The sequence below is a fragment of the Spea bombifrons genome, chromosome 7, assembly GCF_027358695.1.
Source record: "Spea bombifrons isolate aSpeBom1 chromosome 7, aSpeBom1.2.pri, whole genome shotgun sequence".
Taxonomy (NCBI): Eukaryota; Metazoa; Chordata; class Amphibia; order Anura; family Pelobatidae; genus Spea; species Spea bombifrons.
In genome coordinates, this window is record NC_071093.1 from 4,980,554 (window position 1) to 4,998,633 (window position 18,080).

General features: G+C 39.3%; 1 protein-coding gene across 1 annotated transcript in view; it reads right to left on the reverse strand.

Annotated features, from left to right (window-relative positions):
• Positions 1–18,080, reverse strand: part of LRP1B (LDL receptor related protein 1B) — a 557,319-nt gene that overhangs the window by 58,334 nt on the left and 480,905 nt on the right. The window contains exons 50-55 of the mRNA XM_053471115.1: positions 12,320–12,442; positions 11,168–11,287; positions 10,643–10,771; positions 7,174–7,296; positions 6,352–6,492; positions 4,188–4,375 (exon numbers count right to left, since the gene is read on the reverse strand). Of these exons, the coding sequence (XP_053327090.1) occupies positions 4,188–4,375; positions 6,352–6,492; positions 7,174–7,296; positions 10,643–10,771; positions 11,168–11,287; positions 12,320–12,442 (824 nt within the window). The remainder of the gene's footprint in view (positions 1–4,187; positions 4,376–6,351; positions 6,493–7,173; positions 7,297–10,642; positions 10,772–11,167; positions 11,288–12,319; positions 12,443–18,080) is intronic.

Here is an 18,080-nt window from a genome sequence, read left to right on the forward strand (position 1 = left end):
GAAGTGATTGTTTTTTTTGTTTATTTATACATAAAAAAGGTCTCAATCTTATTTGAATATGTTCCCGGTGGTGAATATGAAGAATTAGAGTGGCGATATCCGATAAAATGTAATAATACATCATTATACGGTATTCCTGGATACACTACACGTATCTCTGGATACATTTTTTTATACTTTGGTATAGTTTTATGTCATGTGTATGTTACTATGTATAGAGAATAATTTTAGTACCATGGTAGAGAAAAGGTGATAGGTGTATTGATCATTGTTGAATGCCAAATATTTAAAAGACATGAAAGTATAAAAATGTTATAAAACTCACTCAAAAAATATCACTTGACTCACATATGATTGACTACAGTTGAGCTGATTTGGTACTAAGGTCCCCATATCAACCACTTCTTTGCAGGACACATCTAATTTTCACATGTTGTCGACCGGCAGATGTAAAGTGCTACCCCAGCAGCATATGGCATGTATAAACTCATGGAAGGGCCGACATAGGTATGAATAGGCGGCGCTGCCACTTTAAGGCCAGCAGCTTCCGGCTGGATATGTTACGTTTTTTATGGAGTTGTGTGTATCTAGCACTGCAGAAGTGATCTGCTGCTGGAGTGGCGATCCTACTGGCCAACAGCCCACGGGCATTTACCCAATTTACCCAATCCAGGCCTAGAAGGGTTACCCAGTTTTACATGGGCAGCACTCTACCTGTACTGGTCAGTAATATGTATAAATGATATGCGTCCTGGGAGAAAATACTGATATGGTCACTTTAGTTGACCAACTGGTAGACTCACTAACACACGAGCTGGGAAATATAAGTTGGAAATATAGAAAACCCTCTTCTCCACAAATTTTTATATATATATTGCATGTTTTTTTTTTATTACTGGACATTAATTGCATAACAAATATATATTTACGACCAATACATTGAAAATACAAAAAATGAGCACAATGTGGTTAAATACTTGGTTAAGAAAGGTGGGAAAATGTACCTAAATGACTTTAAAGCTATCATGCTTCCATTAGACGAATATGATGGAAACGTTACACATAGTGTATTAAGCTGTCACATCTGAGATACCGTAAATCCATACATTTATCCAGCACTGAAAACCCATCTCTTATCAGCTCTGTTATTATCTTTAATGTTCAGTCGTTATTCAGGTTTATAGTTTTTCAGCTCTGATGTGCATGAAAGGCATACGCAGACACTTTGTAATAATTGTGCCCCATTTCCTGTGTTCTTTATGCGTAGATTACTCTAAAGATTGTTTACTGACACAAAAAAAAAAGAAACAGGGAAATTTTTTACATAAAAAAAACCCCTTGGAGTTTCTGTCACGGTATATGTCATGACCGCGGTGATAGCCTGACCGCTCCTGACTTTGCAACGCAAGCAGAATTTTAAGAAGTGACTTTCGCACCTCAATTCACGCTTACATGTTTATCTTTCAGGATTCTAACCTGCTCTCTGCTAAATATCTCTGAAGTATCAGTCGAATGCTAAGAGATGGTCCTGAAGCAGCTCCGTCGGAATCTCAATGTCCCTCCTAACAAGATTCGTCTATATCGAGAGTTTTTAGACGGTGAATATTTGGAGATATAAAAAAATAAAAATAATACTCTAAACGGACTGTTTGATGACCTCCAACCTGAGGTCCTGACGGAACTCCTTTCTTAACAACAACACCAGGACCAAACCACAACCAACCAACACATGAGCAAGAAGTTTTTATTACTCCGAGAGTCCAAACCATATTAGACTGTTTCTTTCAACTCATGAATCCCTCGTATTCTTTTGCCTCTCTCCCGTTGCCATTTGTCTACGCCTAGTCTGGCTTTGTCGGATTCCACCAACGATAATAGTATTAATTGCATAGCCTTAACTTTTGTTGCAGCTCCTAAACATTCTAAACTAGAGGTTCTCCACCGGGAAAACCAGGAATTACCAAGATGGAGCTAGAACGAATATCCAGAAACTAACTAAGCTACACTACTGTTTAAACCTTTGGGGTCACTTAACTGTTTTCATGGAAAACAAGGAAATTTCTGGCTGTAACATAATTGCAAAATGTTTTCTAACCATAAAATTAACCGTTTAAACTTGGATCAGTGTGCCATTGGAACACAGGAGTGATGGAGTTATAAAGGGCCATTGGAACACAGGAGTGATGGGAGTGATAAAGGGCCATTGGAACACAGGAGTGATGGGAGTGATAAAGGGCCATTGGAACACAGGAGTGATGAGAGTTATAAAGGGCCATTGGAACACAGGAGTGATGGGAGTGATAAAGGGCCATTGGAACACAGGAGTGATGGGAGTGATAAAGGGCCATTGTAACACAGGAGTGATGGGAGTGATAAAGGGTCTCTGTGCGCCTATAAAGATGTTCCATTAAAAACCAGCCGTTTCCAGCTACAATAGTCATTTACAGCATTAACCCTGTCTGCGCTGGATTTCTCATCCATTTCATGGTATTTTAACGGACAAAATGCAAAAATCAAAAGTTCTAAGTAAACAGTGATTCATCTGTAAGGAAAAATAATACAATTAAAACAAAATGGCACAATTACCAATGAATTAAAACAAGATTATTTATGGAATGAAGCATTGTGGTCGAGGTTTTTATCGTTGAGGGACAGAAATGAATTATGTTTGGGGAAGAGGCCACATATCTTTAAATCGATCTGCAGAAAATCCTTGAGGGTTACATTCAGAACATGACCTCCCGTTGGATAGCAATAATACAGAAAACAGAAACTTCAATTTATTAGATCAAAAAGAATGGCATGGGCGGTTTTCAAAATCACAAAATTTGATAACTTAACAAGAGTCATACAATGCCTGTGGCAATCCTAAAACTATAACCTACTGAAGAAACCGCTGTGACTTTGAATGATTTGTTTCAGGTTTCCGTGATCATTTTGATCTTTTCCCACCAGGTTACTCAGTGAATCAGCACTCAAGCGCATGGAGTAACCTTTAAAAACATTGATTCAGCCTATTGTGAATATGTGAAGTGAAAATGGCTGAAATAGACTCTTAGACGCCATTACATTGTTACCATTAAGAAGAGGGTACGTAGTAGTGCAATTGTACTTTACGGTAACTTCAAAATTCTACTAAATACTATATATATATATAATATTTTATATATTCCTATATTTGGAACAGAAATGTTATAATATACACACTACTGTTCAAAAGTTTGGGGTCACTCAATAGTTTTTATGAAAAATGAGGACATTTCTGGCTGTAACATAATTGCAAAAGGGTTTTCTAACAAATAATTGGCCTTTTAAACTTAAACTTGGATCAGCGAACACAACGTGCCATTGGAACACAGGAGTGATGGGAGTGATAAAGGGCCATTGGAACACAGGAGTGATGGGAGTGATAAAGGGCCATTGGAACACAAGAATAATGGGAGTGATAAAGGGCCTTTGGAACACAGGAGTGATGGGAGTGATAAAGGGCCATTGGAACACAGGAGTAATGGGAGTGATAAAGGGCCATTAGAATATTGAGTGAAAGTGTGAGTGAATGTGGGCCCACGTATTTCAGATGAAAATTTTGAGCTTTTTGCTTCATTTTCCTTCAATTCGTGTGTGTGTGTGTGGTGGGGTCATATTAACTAAATTAAGGCTCATATGAGAAAATATACAATTTTACAAAACTGAAAAATGCACGTTCCAACTATAAACTTGCAGCAGAATTTTGCAGGGCGTATTCTCTAACATTATGAGTTCGCAGCCCATTTAAAATCCCTAGTAAAGCCCACGTCTTCAACCACAGCCCCCAAAACTTTTTGGCAATTCACATGTTAAAAGGTAGATTTTACCCATTTTCTTGACCACAGAAATACAAAAAAAATCCTTAAAATGCACCTACTGATGATGCTAAAAGGCTATTATTTTACTCTTTCATCGAGATAATAATGAGTACTCAAAATGCAATTACATCTAATTGGTTCAATTAAATTGCTCAATTTAAACAAAATTGCACATCATTTAAAAAATATGCTGATTTTGAACCTGATTTGGGGCTTTTAGTATATTATTGTTACAATATATACATTGTTACTCCTTTTTTCCTTACAGAAAACACATGACGCCAATGAATTATTCATTTCTATGTATTCTTCAAACGCATCTTATAAATATTGACTACTTACCTTGTATCCAACCGGGAGATCTTGACAGTCTTGGGAACAGCCACTGACTTTTTTACTTAAACATTCATTTAAATTGCAGCCTCTCTCATCAGATCCGTCTCCACAGTCATCGGTGGCGTCGCAAAGGACTCCTTCCTGAACACACTTTCCGTTTTTGCACATAAAAGAGGAATTGTTGCATGACTGTTCTGAAAAAAGAAAAAAAAAAAAAGAAAAGGAAAAAAAAAAAGAGACTTCTAGTCTATAAAAAATATATGGATTAGTATTCAGCGTCATGCAAGGAAGCTGCATGCAATGGGAATTTATGATTATTAACTAAAAAACAAAAAAAACAACTGTTTTTCAGGTTTTATTTGACTGTATCCATTAAGCATGGCTTACTCGTCCACGAAACGCAGCCAGACTAAATAACGGCAGGTAAATTGTTTCTTTCCGCAAACGGGCTGGAGAGGCTGGGGTCTAATTACAAATTTGAAAAACGTCCTCTTGAATTTATTGCATCTTAATGACCAAGCTTTTCAAAATCAGGCAATCTACTCATGAAACAAAAGAGAGATGGGATGTCGGGTTTAGTATGTGCGTGTGATTGTTACTTACCAGAATACATATTTCTTTATTTATTTATATATATAAGATGTATTATTCTTTATATTATTCTTTATATTATAATTTAAATTATATATTTTATGCTTTGTAGAGTCGGTGTCATAGACTAGAACTCTCCTATAAGTATTTCACAGCCATGTTGATGAACAGAAGACGACGACACAAATAATTATTCCCATAATTGAAGAATGGGTTGAAAAGAGGTAGAGCCTTTTGGACTCTGTATTCTATCATTGAAAGCAAGATGAATGTACATGAGGATTCAGGGCTAAGTCTCATCTTAACCCCGATGAGGTCAGAGCAGTCAGTAATGTCGCGGTATCTCCATAATATAGTACAGAGTGTGTCGTGTTTGGGTCTCCTGGGAGAGGTTTATGTACTAGAACTGTTTATGAGGCTTAAATTACTTTCAATGATTTAAAGCAGCAATTTTTTAAGAGAGTTTAAATGTATCGATAAAACAACTAATATTGACTTTTGAGTTTTGGTAATATTGTAGTAACAAAACCCATAGTTAATTAATATTACCCTTTCTAAATAACGTTAATAGCATACCCAGAGGCTACCGAGAGTAGGCTACCGAGAGCTCTCCCTCTTCTGGGGGAGTGGCTTTGTGAAGGGGTGGGGCAAGCACTAGAAAGCCTTCGGTGGATGGGTAGCGGGAGTTGGTGGGAAGTAGCAATGGCCAAATGACATTACTCTGTCTGAAAGGCAACGCTGACTCGGAGACCTCAGCGGAGTAGTGCTTTACTCGGAGACCTCAGAGGAGTAGTGCTTTACTCGGAGACCTCAGGGGAGTAGTGCTTTACTCGGAGACCTCAGGGGAGTAGTGCTTTACTCGGAGACCTCAGCGGAGTAGTGCTTTACTCGGAGACCTCAGCGGAGTAGTGCTTTACTCGGAGACCTCAGAGGAGTAGTGCTTTACTCGGAGACCTCAGCGGAGTAGTGCTTTACTTGGAGACCTCAGAGGAGTAGTGCTTTACTCGGAGACCCCAGAGGAATAGTGCTTTACTCGGAGACTCCAGGTCAAACTCTGAGAATTCTCAGGTATGATTCAGAGATGTTCTGCATAGGTTTTATGAGCTACTAATGACCTTCCAAACCGCATGTTGTTTATACTAGGTAAGTTACAAACTACAGCCGGTTCCCCGCCTTCCAAACAGTAGCATCCGATGATGCCACCAGAATGAGTGGAGGAAGGTTGAGTGGTATGTATCAATTCTAATAGCAAAAAAAAATATTATATGCTTAAAACACATCCCTTATTCCACTTGTTATGTTTCCTTGTCATAGTAGCTTTTGAAACTTTCCTTTACAATGGCAGTGTGCATGAAAGGAACAGTTGGAGTTGCAAACCCCTAGTATCTGCCATGTCCATGTCACCAGTTCTAGAGTGAATTATTGATGACCCTATTCCTTTAATCCCTATTTTCATCTCGTTAGTTTTTCCTGCTGGCCTTTTGTTACTGTCAAAATCCTTTCTGACAAAGCTGCACTCGTACGTGGGTAAATGAAAATAACACAAAAACACGATAAAGAGTTGGATAAAATTCCAAACCTGAATTCAAACATCTTTTATTCAGAGGTGCTTCATCAGAGTGATCCGGACAGTCAAAGTCTCCATCACATTGCCACTGAGAATTCAGTAAGCACCGGCCATCAGCACAGCTAAATTCATTAGGGCCGCACTGCCGATAACCTAAATTTAAAATATTAAAAACAAGAAAAAAGGACAACCATGTTATGTTAATGACATCTCTTAAATTTAAACACAAATAAAAAAACCCTCTTTTATTGCTTGAGGTACCCAAAGACTTTGAATACCAATGAAAGGAAGGGGAGAAAAGGAAGGGAGAGATAGAAGGGAGAGAAGGAAGGAAATGAGTAAGGAAAAGGAAGGAAGGTGGAAGCATTAATGAAAGATACATCGTTTTATTAACATCTTTCTAATATTTGTATTTGTTTAAATACATTTTAACATGCAAAACTATTATCCTTAGGCACTGAAAGGCTTATCAGTTCCTTGACAAATCAGTTTTAAGGGAATAAACTATACACATGTGTTCTGAGAATATACAACATACAAAAAAAGAGTACATTGCAATTGTACCGGTATCACAAAGGACCTGCACTACACATCCGTATAAAAGATTCATAAAGTACATTGTTTATTACATCTATGCGTCTATATATTATTCATGCAGCTACGGTATTTACAAACATATAATAAACTGTGTAGGAAAACTTGGTAATAAAATACTGTAGGTATATTCTAATTTTACATTTTTTTTAACTTTAAGTATTTTCCAAACCATTATCCTCATTTTATCAACAACAAGCCTTTTGTTTAATACATACTAATGATCCTGATATTACTTGCCACATTCCGGAGATTCGTCGGAGCCATCTCCACAGTCATCATCGTGATCGCACACAAACCGTTTAGGGATGCAGACTTTGTTGCGGCACATAAAAGCGTTTTCATCACAGGTAGTAACAGGAGCTGAAAAATATATGAAGAAAATAAAATATAAAACTAACCCACAAACCTGATATATGGTTTTCCCATTTAATTTTTCAAACCAGTTATATACTATTTGTGTTTAATGCATGTGAAGGGTCTCATAAAAAAAATAATACAAAAATAATATATATATAATATGTATACATATTATTATATATATATATATATATATATACATATATTATTATTATTATCCAAACTAACTTTGGAATTAATCAGACTACTTGCAATATTGTCAACTTGGGCATCTTCCACATCTTTGAATCTCATGGTGCCATTTTCGCAGGCATCGAGTGTGTATAAGAATGGTCGTTCTTCTACAATGAAATGCTATAATAGTGTTATGGAGCCACTAAAATAGGGTCATATTCATTTTTTTCCTAGGATCAGGAAAGCAATCATTGCTGGGTATCTGCCCATGCGCATATGTACTCCTCATGCATTCTACCCTTGTGACTTCAATCAGAAGCGAAGCCAGTAGAGCTCAATTATGCCAGGTATGCATGCTGGCATGAGATATTGCCTACGGCGCAAGGGTATAGGTTAGGGATGAGGGATAAAGACACAAAGCATGTTTTTCATAAAAACCCTATAGATCTAGTGAAAATGACTTTTACTTCTGTAGTCTCTCTCCCTCTCTCTATATATACATACATATATACATACATACATATATATATATATATATATATATATATATATACATATATATATATAGCGAGAGAGAGAGAGAGAGAGAGAGAGAGAATCGAAAACGAATCAGTAGAGGACAGAATGAAACTTAACCTTGTCAGTTGGTTATATGATCCTTGACTAGTTGACTCACTTAAAATCTATATTTTTTCCCAAAGAACGACAATTTCAGGTTCTATTGTCAGCAGGATTGTTAACGGATGAATCAGACAGAGCTTCCTTTTAGCGAAAATTCACCAAGCATAATAGAGTGCACTTTTCTCCTAACGGTAATATCTTTTCTTTCTTCTACACTAAACTTTCAGAATGTGGCTTTTTGAAAATTTGTCATTTATTCTTTTACATTTTTTCCCCAATTCTATTGTAAGATTTTATTTTAATACTAGAATATAACTCCCCATGTCGGGTCTTAAGTGCATCATGATGACCTCCTGCTGGCTTAAAACACAATGTAATAGAGACCATGAAGAATGGTAAGAGGAACCTGCTCCAGAAAAGCACACAGACAATTTTCCCATTTGATCCATACTGTGGCCTATACATTCAATTTAAAAGAAAACTTTGTAGGGGGCTGGCACCTTTGCGTGGGATAATGGATTTGACGCTTTCTTTAGTTTTACTATCGTTATTTCCATTGGGATAATTGCATTTCCTTTCCCATATAGTATAAGAACTTAGGATATACACAATACATGGCCAATAATGGACCTCTTGGACACCACTTCCCAAAATATTGTATGGGACTACAAACCATTTTTTTTTTTGGTGAACTGTGTGGTGATTTGATAATTCCACCACAATATGGAGAATTATAGTATAAAATAAAACCACAAGTCATTTCTTAACCTACATCCATTTTCATCCAAATCTACAAATTACCTTTTGAACCCACCATCACCATGAATCAGAAAAGCTCGGTGGGAATTGACGGTCACCGGTCCACCAGACATATATCGACAGCGTGTGGCTGTGTTTCACCGTGTGTGTGGGTTGCAGAGACCTACTTACCTTGAGCGCTGCCTTGGGTCAGGTCACTGGAAGATAACATCATATCTCTGAACTCTATGACTTAAAGGTCTAAAGTGTCTTCCAAAGCAGTCTATGGAGGCTATGCCAGCTCTATGGTGTAAATGGGCTGGTTGGGGAAGGAGAGCCCATCGAACACCAGCATACTGGGGATGACCTGCCCTTCCCTCTTCTGGTGGCTACCCTTCTCCTCCTTTTCGTCTTAAGTCTATTTGGCCTTGGCCAGAATACGTCACCGTGTGGTTGTGTTTTAGAATACTGCATGTAGCTATGATTCATGCTTTCATGACCCATTTCGAGTTTACGATTATGTCAGAAGACCTGGGCATCAGAGGAATTATTTGTGCATAATGGCTGTCTGAACTGATAGATCGTTTCCTTAAAAAGAACAATAAATTCAGGTGCTGCTTATCAATGAACCCTAACAAACGACCAATCATAGCCCACAGAATAAGAAGTGGGGCTGTAAAAAATCTTGTGAAATGCTTCATTGTTTATTGCTCCAGTCACACTGCATCTTTTTCATGTACGGTTATAGCCTCTGATCCTTTATTACAGATTTTGACAATGTGAGCCTCAAAGCTTAGAAGATAAAAAAAAAAAAAAGCTGCCAGAAGATTTATGCTTTTCTGTCGCGGATGTTATATGTTCTCTACTTTAAACTATCACAAAATACACTGGTATTATAATGCCAAAAGTGGGAAAGAATTGTAAGGAAAAATCAGAGGTTGGAGTTAAACGCATGTTTTCAAACACTTTTTATATTTCATTATGAAAGTATTATCCGGGGTTGTGAATGTAATGCGTAAATGTACAGATACGTTATCTTGCATACATAGATTATTAAATAAAAACTTTAGCTGATTTATCGGTGTGAAGGAGCGATCTATTACTTTTTGGTAGCTAACCCACACGGAATTGGAGCTAAATTAGAGTTCATGTGAATATATCTCTATAGAAGCTTGTGTTATGTTTCTTACTTTCATGCCCAAGAACTCTTTGGGTTTGGCCTGGAGTCTCCTGGTAAAATGCTCCTTCCCTGGGTCTCGGGCTCGGTTTCTTCTTTCTTCTGGCAGGGTATCGATATATATACTCATGCCTACCCTCCCCCCCACACTCCATGCCTACTCCACATCTGCTTTCCTCGCTACCTGCCCAGTTTAGTCCCATTAAAGGCTCTCTGGGACTAGTCCAGCCCATACAGGAAGTTAGCCACACTCATACACGGAGTCACTACCTTCTAAGAAGAAGAGTGCCAGGTACCATGGGAAGTTCTTATGTATGTTCATATTGCTGAAAATAAGTAAATCCAGGCTGGAAGGTTCAAGACAATCCAGCATTAAAGACCACTGACAATGATGATGCTCTACCAAGGCACCTTTTAATAAGCCTCAGGGTCTGTGACCTCTTAGTTTTGCCTATCCTCGGGAGCTTGATATCCCTTTTTCTTTGTAATTTGTTTCTAGTTTTTTTTTCTTCTTTTTTTTTGTTTAGTATTGCAAGTTACACCATATGCTCTGTTCACTTTTTGTAATAAATCTTGGACCTTAAAATATATTGAAAACCTTTGTGAAATATACGTCACAACAAGTATAATAAATCGTACCACAGCCAGCAGTTGAAAGTTCATCACTTCCATTCGGACAATCTCTTTCTCCATCGCAAAGCCAATGGGACGAAACGCAGGCATGAGAGCCGGGACAACTAAACATCTCAGAAGAACAGGTTACAGAACCTTAAACAAATAACAAGAGAACATGTATATGCTTTAAAATGAGATCTAATATTCTCACTGTTATTACATTTGAAGCATAACCTTAAGTTCTTCACAAAAAAAAAAAACCCCAATATACTCCAAGTTTTTTTTTAAAACATAAGACTATTAGATATGTTATGGAGTTATTACCAACTAAGGTAACAAGTATCTAAAATTATTTACAAAGTATCTAAAATTATATACAAAGTAACAAGTGAATGACATCACCATGCACACCTGGTTGGGTCACCATAGATGCTGGATGACAACCTTGACTGAGGAGACCTTTTTACTTAGAAAATCACCCCCATAGATGTTCTTTTTTTTTTTGAAAGAACATTTTTTCATTACTCTACAAATTATAATTACACTTACCACAAACTTCGTCGCTTTCATCAGAACCATCCCCACAATCGTCTTCTCCATCGCACAACCAATGCTTCGATATGCACTTATTTTTAGAACAAGCAAATTCGCTCCAGGAACAGGAGGTATCTAAGAAAATGAAACCGAGAACTGCTATTTCATGTATTGGTACCATTTTGTTTAGTCTAGAAACTGCAATGGAATATATTTTGTTTTCATTGTCAAGATATAAAATATATTTAGAGGCTTAGATGACTTTTGCCAAGGGGCACTTCTACGACTGATTATAGCTCTATTCACCTAAAAAATTACTATATTTTACATTACATTGATATCATCAATTATTGAATTTTGTCCTGTCCACATTATTCTCTCTAGGTTTGTCAATAGAGACCTAATTGTATTTTAAAAAAATGCACCTATGCTAGGTTTTATATCATACACAGGAATATGGGAGCAGTTGATAAAATAAATTTACGTAAAATAATAGTGATACCTACTGTAAAGTAAAATAGTAGACATAGAGAAAATACACAGTGAAAAATAATTTTAAAAGAAGATAAAAGATTAATAAACAGATCGGGAAGAATAACAATATTTTAAACAACATAATTACAATTTGCTCTTAAAAATCATAATAACTATAATTATCAGGAAATAAGAAGAGTTTATCAGTGGGATACCACAATCTAGAATTAACAACTCTTAGGAGAATCAATAATTTGTAATACATTTGATTTTTGTCCAGTAGTTTAAACCCTCATGATTGTATAGAGCTCCAAGGGATAAGAAAATTAGTTGTGACAAAGTTTGAGGCCTTCTCGGGATAAACATGCGCTCGGATTCCTTGGTGGAGCTGATCGAGCTGGCGAATCAGCTGGGCTTGTCTTAGCGGGATTTGAGGGACATGATCTGGAGCCGAGTCATCAAGAACTTGTCCACCCCTTCCATTTTTAGGTTCTTCTGGATACCTAACCCGTTTAACTATGCATTTTGCAGGGACCGTTCTTCTAGCAGAAGATGCTTGTTAGGGTCTGCCTTTCATGACATAGTGAAGGCATATAAGAAAAATGTAATTATTTTATTCTGAAAAAATTCATAATATATATATATATATTTATTTATTTATTTTAAATTAAGAAAAATATTTAAAGAATTTACCGCAATGGGATTCATCAGTGCCATCTTCACAGTCTTTTTGTCCATCGCATACCCAAGTGTTTAAAATACATTTTCCGTTACGGCATCCAAAGTAGTTCTCTTCACAGTTGTTCTTGCGTTTTGCTAGATTGATATAAGCGGAGACATTGTTAATTTAGGGGTACTGTGTTGTCAGGAAGATTAGATGGGAGTAATTATTTCTTACAAAAAAAAGGAGACATCCAAGAACCAAAGACCATAGAGAAGGTGGTAAAAAAAGGGGTACGGCCTCCCAGCAGAAGTGGTAGAGTGTAATACAGTGATGGAATTTAAACATGCATGGGAAAGGCATACGGCTACTGAATCTAAGACGAGACCAACGACTGATTAAGGTTTGAGTCTTTACAGCAGGAAAAACGGGCGACTAGACGGGGGCTGAATAGGGCTGATCTGCTGTAAAAAAATGTTTTCAATACAGAATTGATGTAATATAAAAAAATACAAATCCGTTATTTGTTGTTGGCTGGCATCCGGTTTAGATAAAATTCTTGCATATAATAGTCACAACAATTACTTTAATTATATGAAAGGTGGCGATCAAAAGGATCATCGTTGAGCTTTTTTTTTTTTTTTTTAAATATATATTATCTCTGTTATAACATTTCTTTTCTTGCAAACAGAAACCTGTGTTACTTTTATCTATCAACAAGATAAATGAAACTTGTTTTTAAAAGCCGGGCACCGGTGTTTCATTAAAATCTTTTCATAGCTGTTTGTAAAAAAAAAGAAAATTGCAACACAAACAAGTGCCATCTTTTTAGATATATTATGAAACACCCACCAATGTTCATGTATTCCTTTAATTTATAGCTGAACAGATTTTATGTAATATTACAAGGTTTCCTTTTATGGTTTAAAAACTCAAAATGAGCAAAAAGAATACAAAAAAAGAAAATATGGATTTATTTTTAATACAATTGGAAACATGGTGCTGATTTGCCCTGGCAGAAATGCTGGAGTCACGATGTGTGGTCTTGCACCCCACTGCATGTTGTGAGCGCACGATCCACTGATGGATGTCTTGTGTCTTGTCATTGAGGTAGGTCTTGGCAGCATGAGGTGCTGATTTGCCCTGGCAGAAATGCTGGAGTCACGATGTGCGGTCTTGCACCCCACTGCATGTCGTGAGCGCACGATCCACTCATGGACTTCCTCACATCTTCTTTTCCCCTAGTACCTTTTGGACCTGGGGTTAAGATGATTATTGCCATGATTTGGCAGTGCAGTCTATCTTTGCTGTAGGAGGATAGGGAGCCTTTTGGCCCCTTTCTCTCTCTAAAGAGAAGGCAAAAGATCTGGCCTTTCCCCTCCCATGGGGGGGGTAAGGAATTTGTCTGGGTTTTCCCTTTGGGGGAACCCAGTATCGTAACCGGCTTCTGCTGCTTTTTGCACAGAATGCTGAACCCAGGAGCATGTGCCTCGGGCTCAAAAAAAAAAAAAAAAAAAAAAAAAAAAAAAGAATCCCAAGGTGTGTGCTCCTGGGTGAGGCGTTCTGTGGAAGAAGCAGCAGAAGCCAGTTACGATACTGGGATCCCCCGAAGGGAAAACCCAGACAAACTCCTCCACCAAAACATAGTGCCAAAATCATGTGCCAAATCGTGGTAATAAGACTCGCCAAGTGTTCAGTATTGTCTTTTGTCTTGGCATTGGGGTAATCTTGGCACTTCTCTGCCTTTTAGCTAAGATCATTAGATTCCCCCCCAGGGGTGGGTGGACAGGACACACACACACTGATCCTCTGGCCTTAGGGCTGGGAAAGCAATGGAGCCCAAGGTGCTGATTTGCCCTGGCAGAAATGCTGGATTCAGGATGTGCAGTCTTGCACCCCACAGCATGTCATGAGCGCACGATCCACTGGTGGCCTTCCTTACCATTTTCTTCTCCCCTAGTACCTTTTGGACCTGGGTTTAAGATGATTATTGCCAAAATTTGGCACATGATTTTGGCAACAGTGACAGAACCGGGGCTCTCTAGATCCCAGTTTCACCCTTCCTGCTGCCTGTCTGACTAGTATTATTGGTTCTGATGGCAGGATTGTGTTCATCCTGCTGTTATAACTAATTTGCATATGATCTGCATATTGTTTTACATATGGTGGCCTTCCTTACCATTTTCTTTTCCCCTAGTACCTTTTGGACCTGGGATGAAGATGATTATTGCCAAGATTTGGCACATGATTTTGGCAACAGTGAGAGAACCGGAGCTCTCTAGATCCCAGTTTCACCCTTCCTCCTGCCTGTCTGACTAGTATTATTGGTTCTGAAGGCAGGATTGTGTTCATCCTGCTGTTATAACTAATTTGCATATTATCTGCATATTGTTTTGCATATGGTGGCCTTCCTTACCATTTTCTTTTCCCCTAGTACCTTTTGGACCTGGGATGAAGATGATTATTGCCGAGATTTGGCACATGATTTTGGCAACAGTGAGAGAACCGGAGCTCTCTAGATCCCAGTTTCACCCTTCCTCCTGCCTGTCTGACTAGTATTATTGGTTCTGATGGCAGGATTGTGTTCATCCTGCTGTTATAACTAATTTGCATATGATCTGCATATTGTTTTACATATGGTGGCCTTCCTTACCATTTTCTTTTCCCCTAGTACCTTTTGGACCTGGGATGAAGATGATTATTGCCGAGATTTGGCACATGATTTTGGCAACAGTGAGAGAACCGGAGCTCTCTAGATCCCAGTTTCACCCTTCCTCCTGCCTGTCTGACTAGTATTATTGGTTCTGATGGCAGGATTGTGTTCATGTGCTTTGAGTGCTGTTATAACTAATTTGCTTATGATCTGCATATTGTTTTACATATGGTGCCCTTCCTTACCATTTTCTTTTCCCCTAGTACCTTTTGGACCTGGGATGAAGATGATTATTGCCGAGATTTGGCACATGATTTTGGCAACAGTGAGAGAACCGGAGCTCTCTAGATCCCAGTTTCACCCTTCCTCCTGCCTGTCTGACTAGTATTATTGGTTCTGATGGCAGGATTGTGTTCATGTGCTTTGAGGCGCTGTTATGCATGCTGGTTGTAGCTCACCACCACCTTATTGAAAAGCTCTTGGAGGCTGGTGGTGATTGCTTCTTCAACGATGTTAGTTTCTGTTTTGCCTCAATGCAAGTTCTTGTGTCTTGTGTCTTGTGTCTTGTGTCTTGTGTCTTGTGTCTTGTGTCTTGTGTCTTGTGTCTTGTGTCTTGTGTCTTGTGTCTTGTGTCTTGTGTCTTGTGTCTTGTGTCTTGGACAGCCTCAGGTGATGATTTGCCCTGGCAGAAATGCTGGAGTCACGATGTGTGGTCTTGCACCCCACTGCATGTTGTGAGTGCACAATCCACTGATGGATGTCTTGTGTCTTGTCATTGAGGTAGGTCTTGGCAGCATGAGGTGCTGATTTGCCCTGGCAGAAATGCTGGAGTCACGATGTGCGGTCTTGCACCCCACTGCATGTCGTGAGCGCACGATCCACTCATGGACTGCCTCACATCTTCTTTTCCCCTAGTACCTTTTGGACCTGGGGTTAAGATGATTATTGCCATGGTTTGGCAGTGCAGCCTATCTTTGCTGTAGGAGGATAGGGAGCCTTTTGGCCCCTTTCTCTCTCCAAAGAGAAGGCAAAAGATCTGGCCTTTCCCCTCCCATGGGGGGGTAAGGAATTTCTCTGGGTTTTCCCTTTGGGGGAACCCAGTATCGTAACCGGCTTCTGCTGCTTTTTGCGCAGAATGCTGAACCCAGGAGCATGTGCCTCGGGCTCAAAAAAAAAATAAAAAAAAAAAAAAAAAAAAAAAAGAAGCCCGAGGTGTGTGCTCTTGGGTGAGGCGTTCTGTGGAAGAAGCGGCAGAAGCCAGTTACGAAACTGGGATCCCCCGAAGGGAAAACCCAGACAAACTCCTCCACCAAAACATAGTGCCAAAATCATGTGCCAAATCGTGGTAATAAGACTCGCCAAGTGTTCAGTATTGTCTTTTGTCTTGGCATTGGGGTAATCTTGGCACTTCTCTGCCTTTTAGCTAAGATCATTAGATTCCCCCCCAGGGGTGGGTGGACAGGACACACACACTAATCCTCTGGCCTTAGGGCTGGGAAAGCAATGGAGCCCAAGGTGCTGATTTGCCCTGGCAGAAATGCTGGATTCACGATGTGCGGTCTTGCACCCCACAGCATGTCATGAGCGCACGACCCACTGGTGGCCTTCCTTACCATTTTCTTCTCCCCTAGTACCTTTTGGACCTGGGTTTAAGATGATTATTGCCAAGATTTGGCACATGATTTTGGCAACAGTGAGAGAACCGGAGCTCTCTAGATCCCAGTTTCACCCTTCCTCCTGCCTGTCTGACTAGTATTATTGGTTCTGATGGCAGGATTGTGTTCATCCTGCTGTTATAACTAATTTGCATATGATCTGCATATTGTTTTACATATGGTGGCCTTCCTTACCATTTTCTTTTCCCCTAGTACCTTTTGGACCTGGGATGAAGATGATTATTGCCAAGATTTGGCACATGATTTTGGCAACAGTGAGAGAACCGGAGCTCTCTAGATCCCAGTTTCACCCTTCCTCCTGCCTGTCTGACTAGTATTATTGGTTCTGATGGCAGGATTGTGTTCATCCTGCTGTTATAACTAATTTGCATATGATCTGCATATTGTTTTACATATGGTGGCCTTCCTTACCATTTTCTTTTCCCCTAGTACCTTTTGGACCTGGGATGAAGATGATTATTGCCGAGATTTGGCACATGATTTTGGCAACAGTGAGAGAACCGGAGCTCTCTAGATCCCAGTTTCACCCTTCCTCCTGCCTGTCTGACTAGTATTATTGGTTCTGATGGCAGGATTGTGTTCATGTGCTTTGAGTGCTGTTATAACTAATTTGCTTATGATCTGCATATTGTTTTACATATGGTGCCCTTCCTTACCATTTTCTTTTCCCCTAGTACCTTTTGGACCTGGGATTAAGATGATTATTGACAAGATTTGGCACATGATTTTGGCAACAGTGAGAGAACCGGAGCTCTCTTGATCCCAGTTTCACCCTTCCTCCTGCCTGTCTGACTAGTATTATTGGTTCTGATGGCAGGATTGTGTTCATGTGCTTTGAGGCGCTGTTATGCATGCTGGTTGTAGCTCACCACCACCTTATTGAAAAGCTCTTGGAGGCTGGTGGTGATTGCTTCTTCAATGATGTTAGTTTCTGTTTTGCCTCAATGCAAGTTCTTGTGTCTTGTGTCTTGTGTCTTGTGTCTTGTGTCTTGTGTCTTGTGTCTTGTGTCTTGTGTCTTGTGTCTTGTGTCTTGTGTCTTGTGTCTTGTGTCTTGTGTCTTGGACAGCCTCAGGTGATGATTTGCCCTGGCAGAAATGCTGGAGTCACGATGTGTGGTCTTGCACCCCACTGCATGTCGTGAGCGCACAATCCACTGATGGATGTCTTGTGTCTTGTCATTGAGGTAGGTCTTGGCAGCATGAGGTGCTGATTTGCCCTGGCAGAAATGCTGGAGTCACGATGTGCGGTCTTGCACCCCACTGCATGTCGTGAGCGCACGATCCACTCATGGGCTGCCTCACATCTTCTTTTCCCCTAGTACCTTTTGGACCTGGGGTTAAGATGATTATTGCCATGGTTTGGCAGTGCAGCCTATCTTTGCTGTAGGAGGATAGGGAGCCTTTTGGCCCCTTTCTCTCTCCAAAGAGAAGGCAAAAGATCTGGCCTTTCCCCTCCCATGGGGG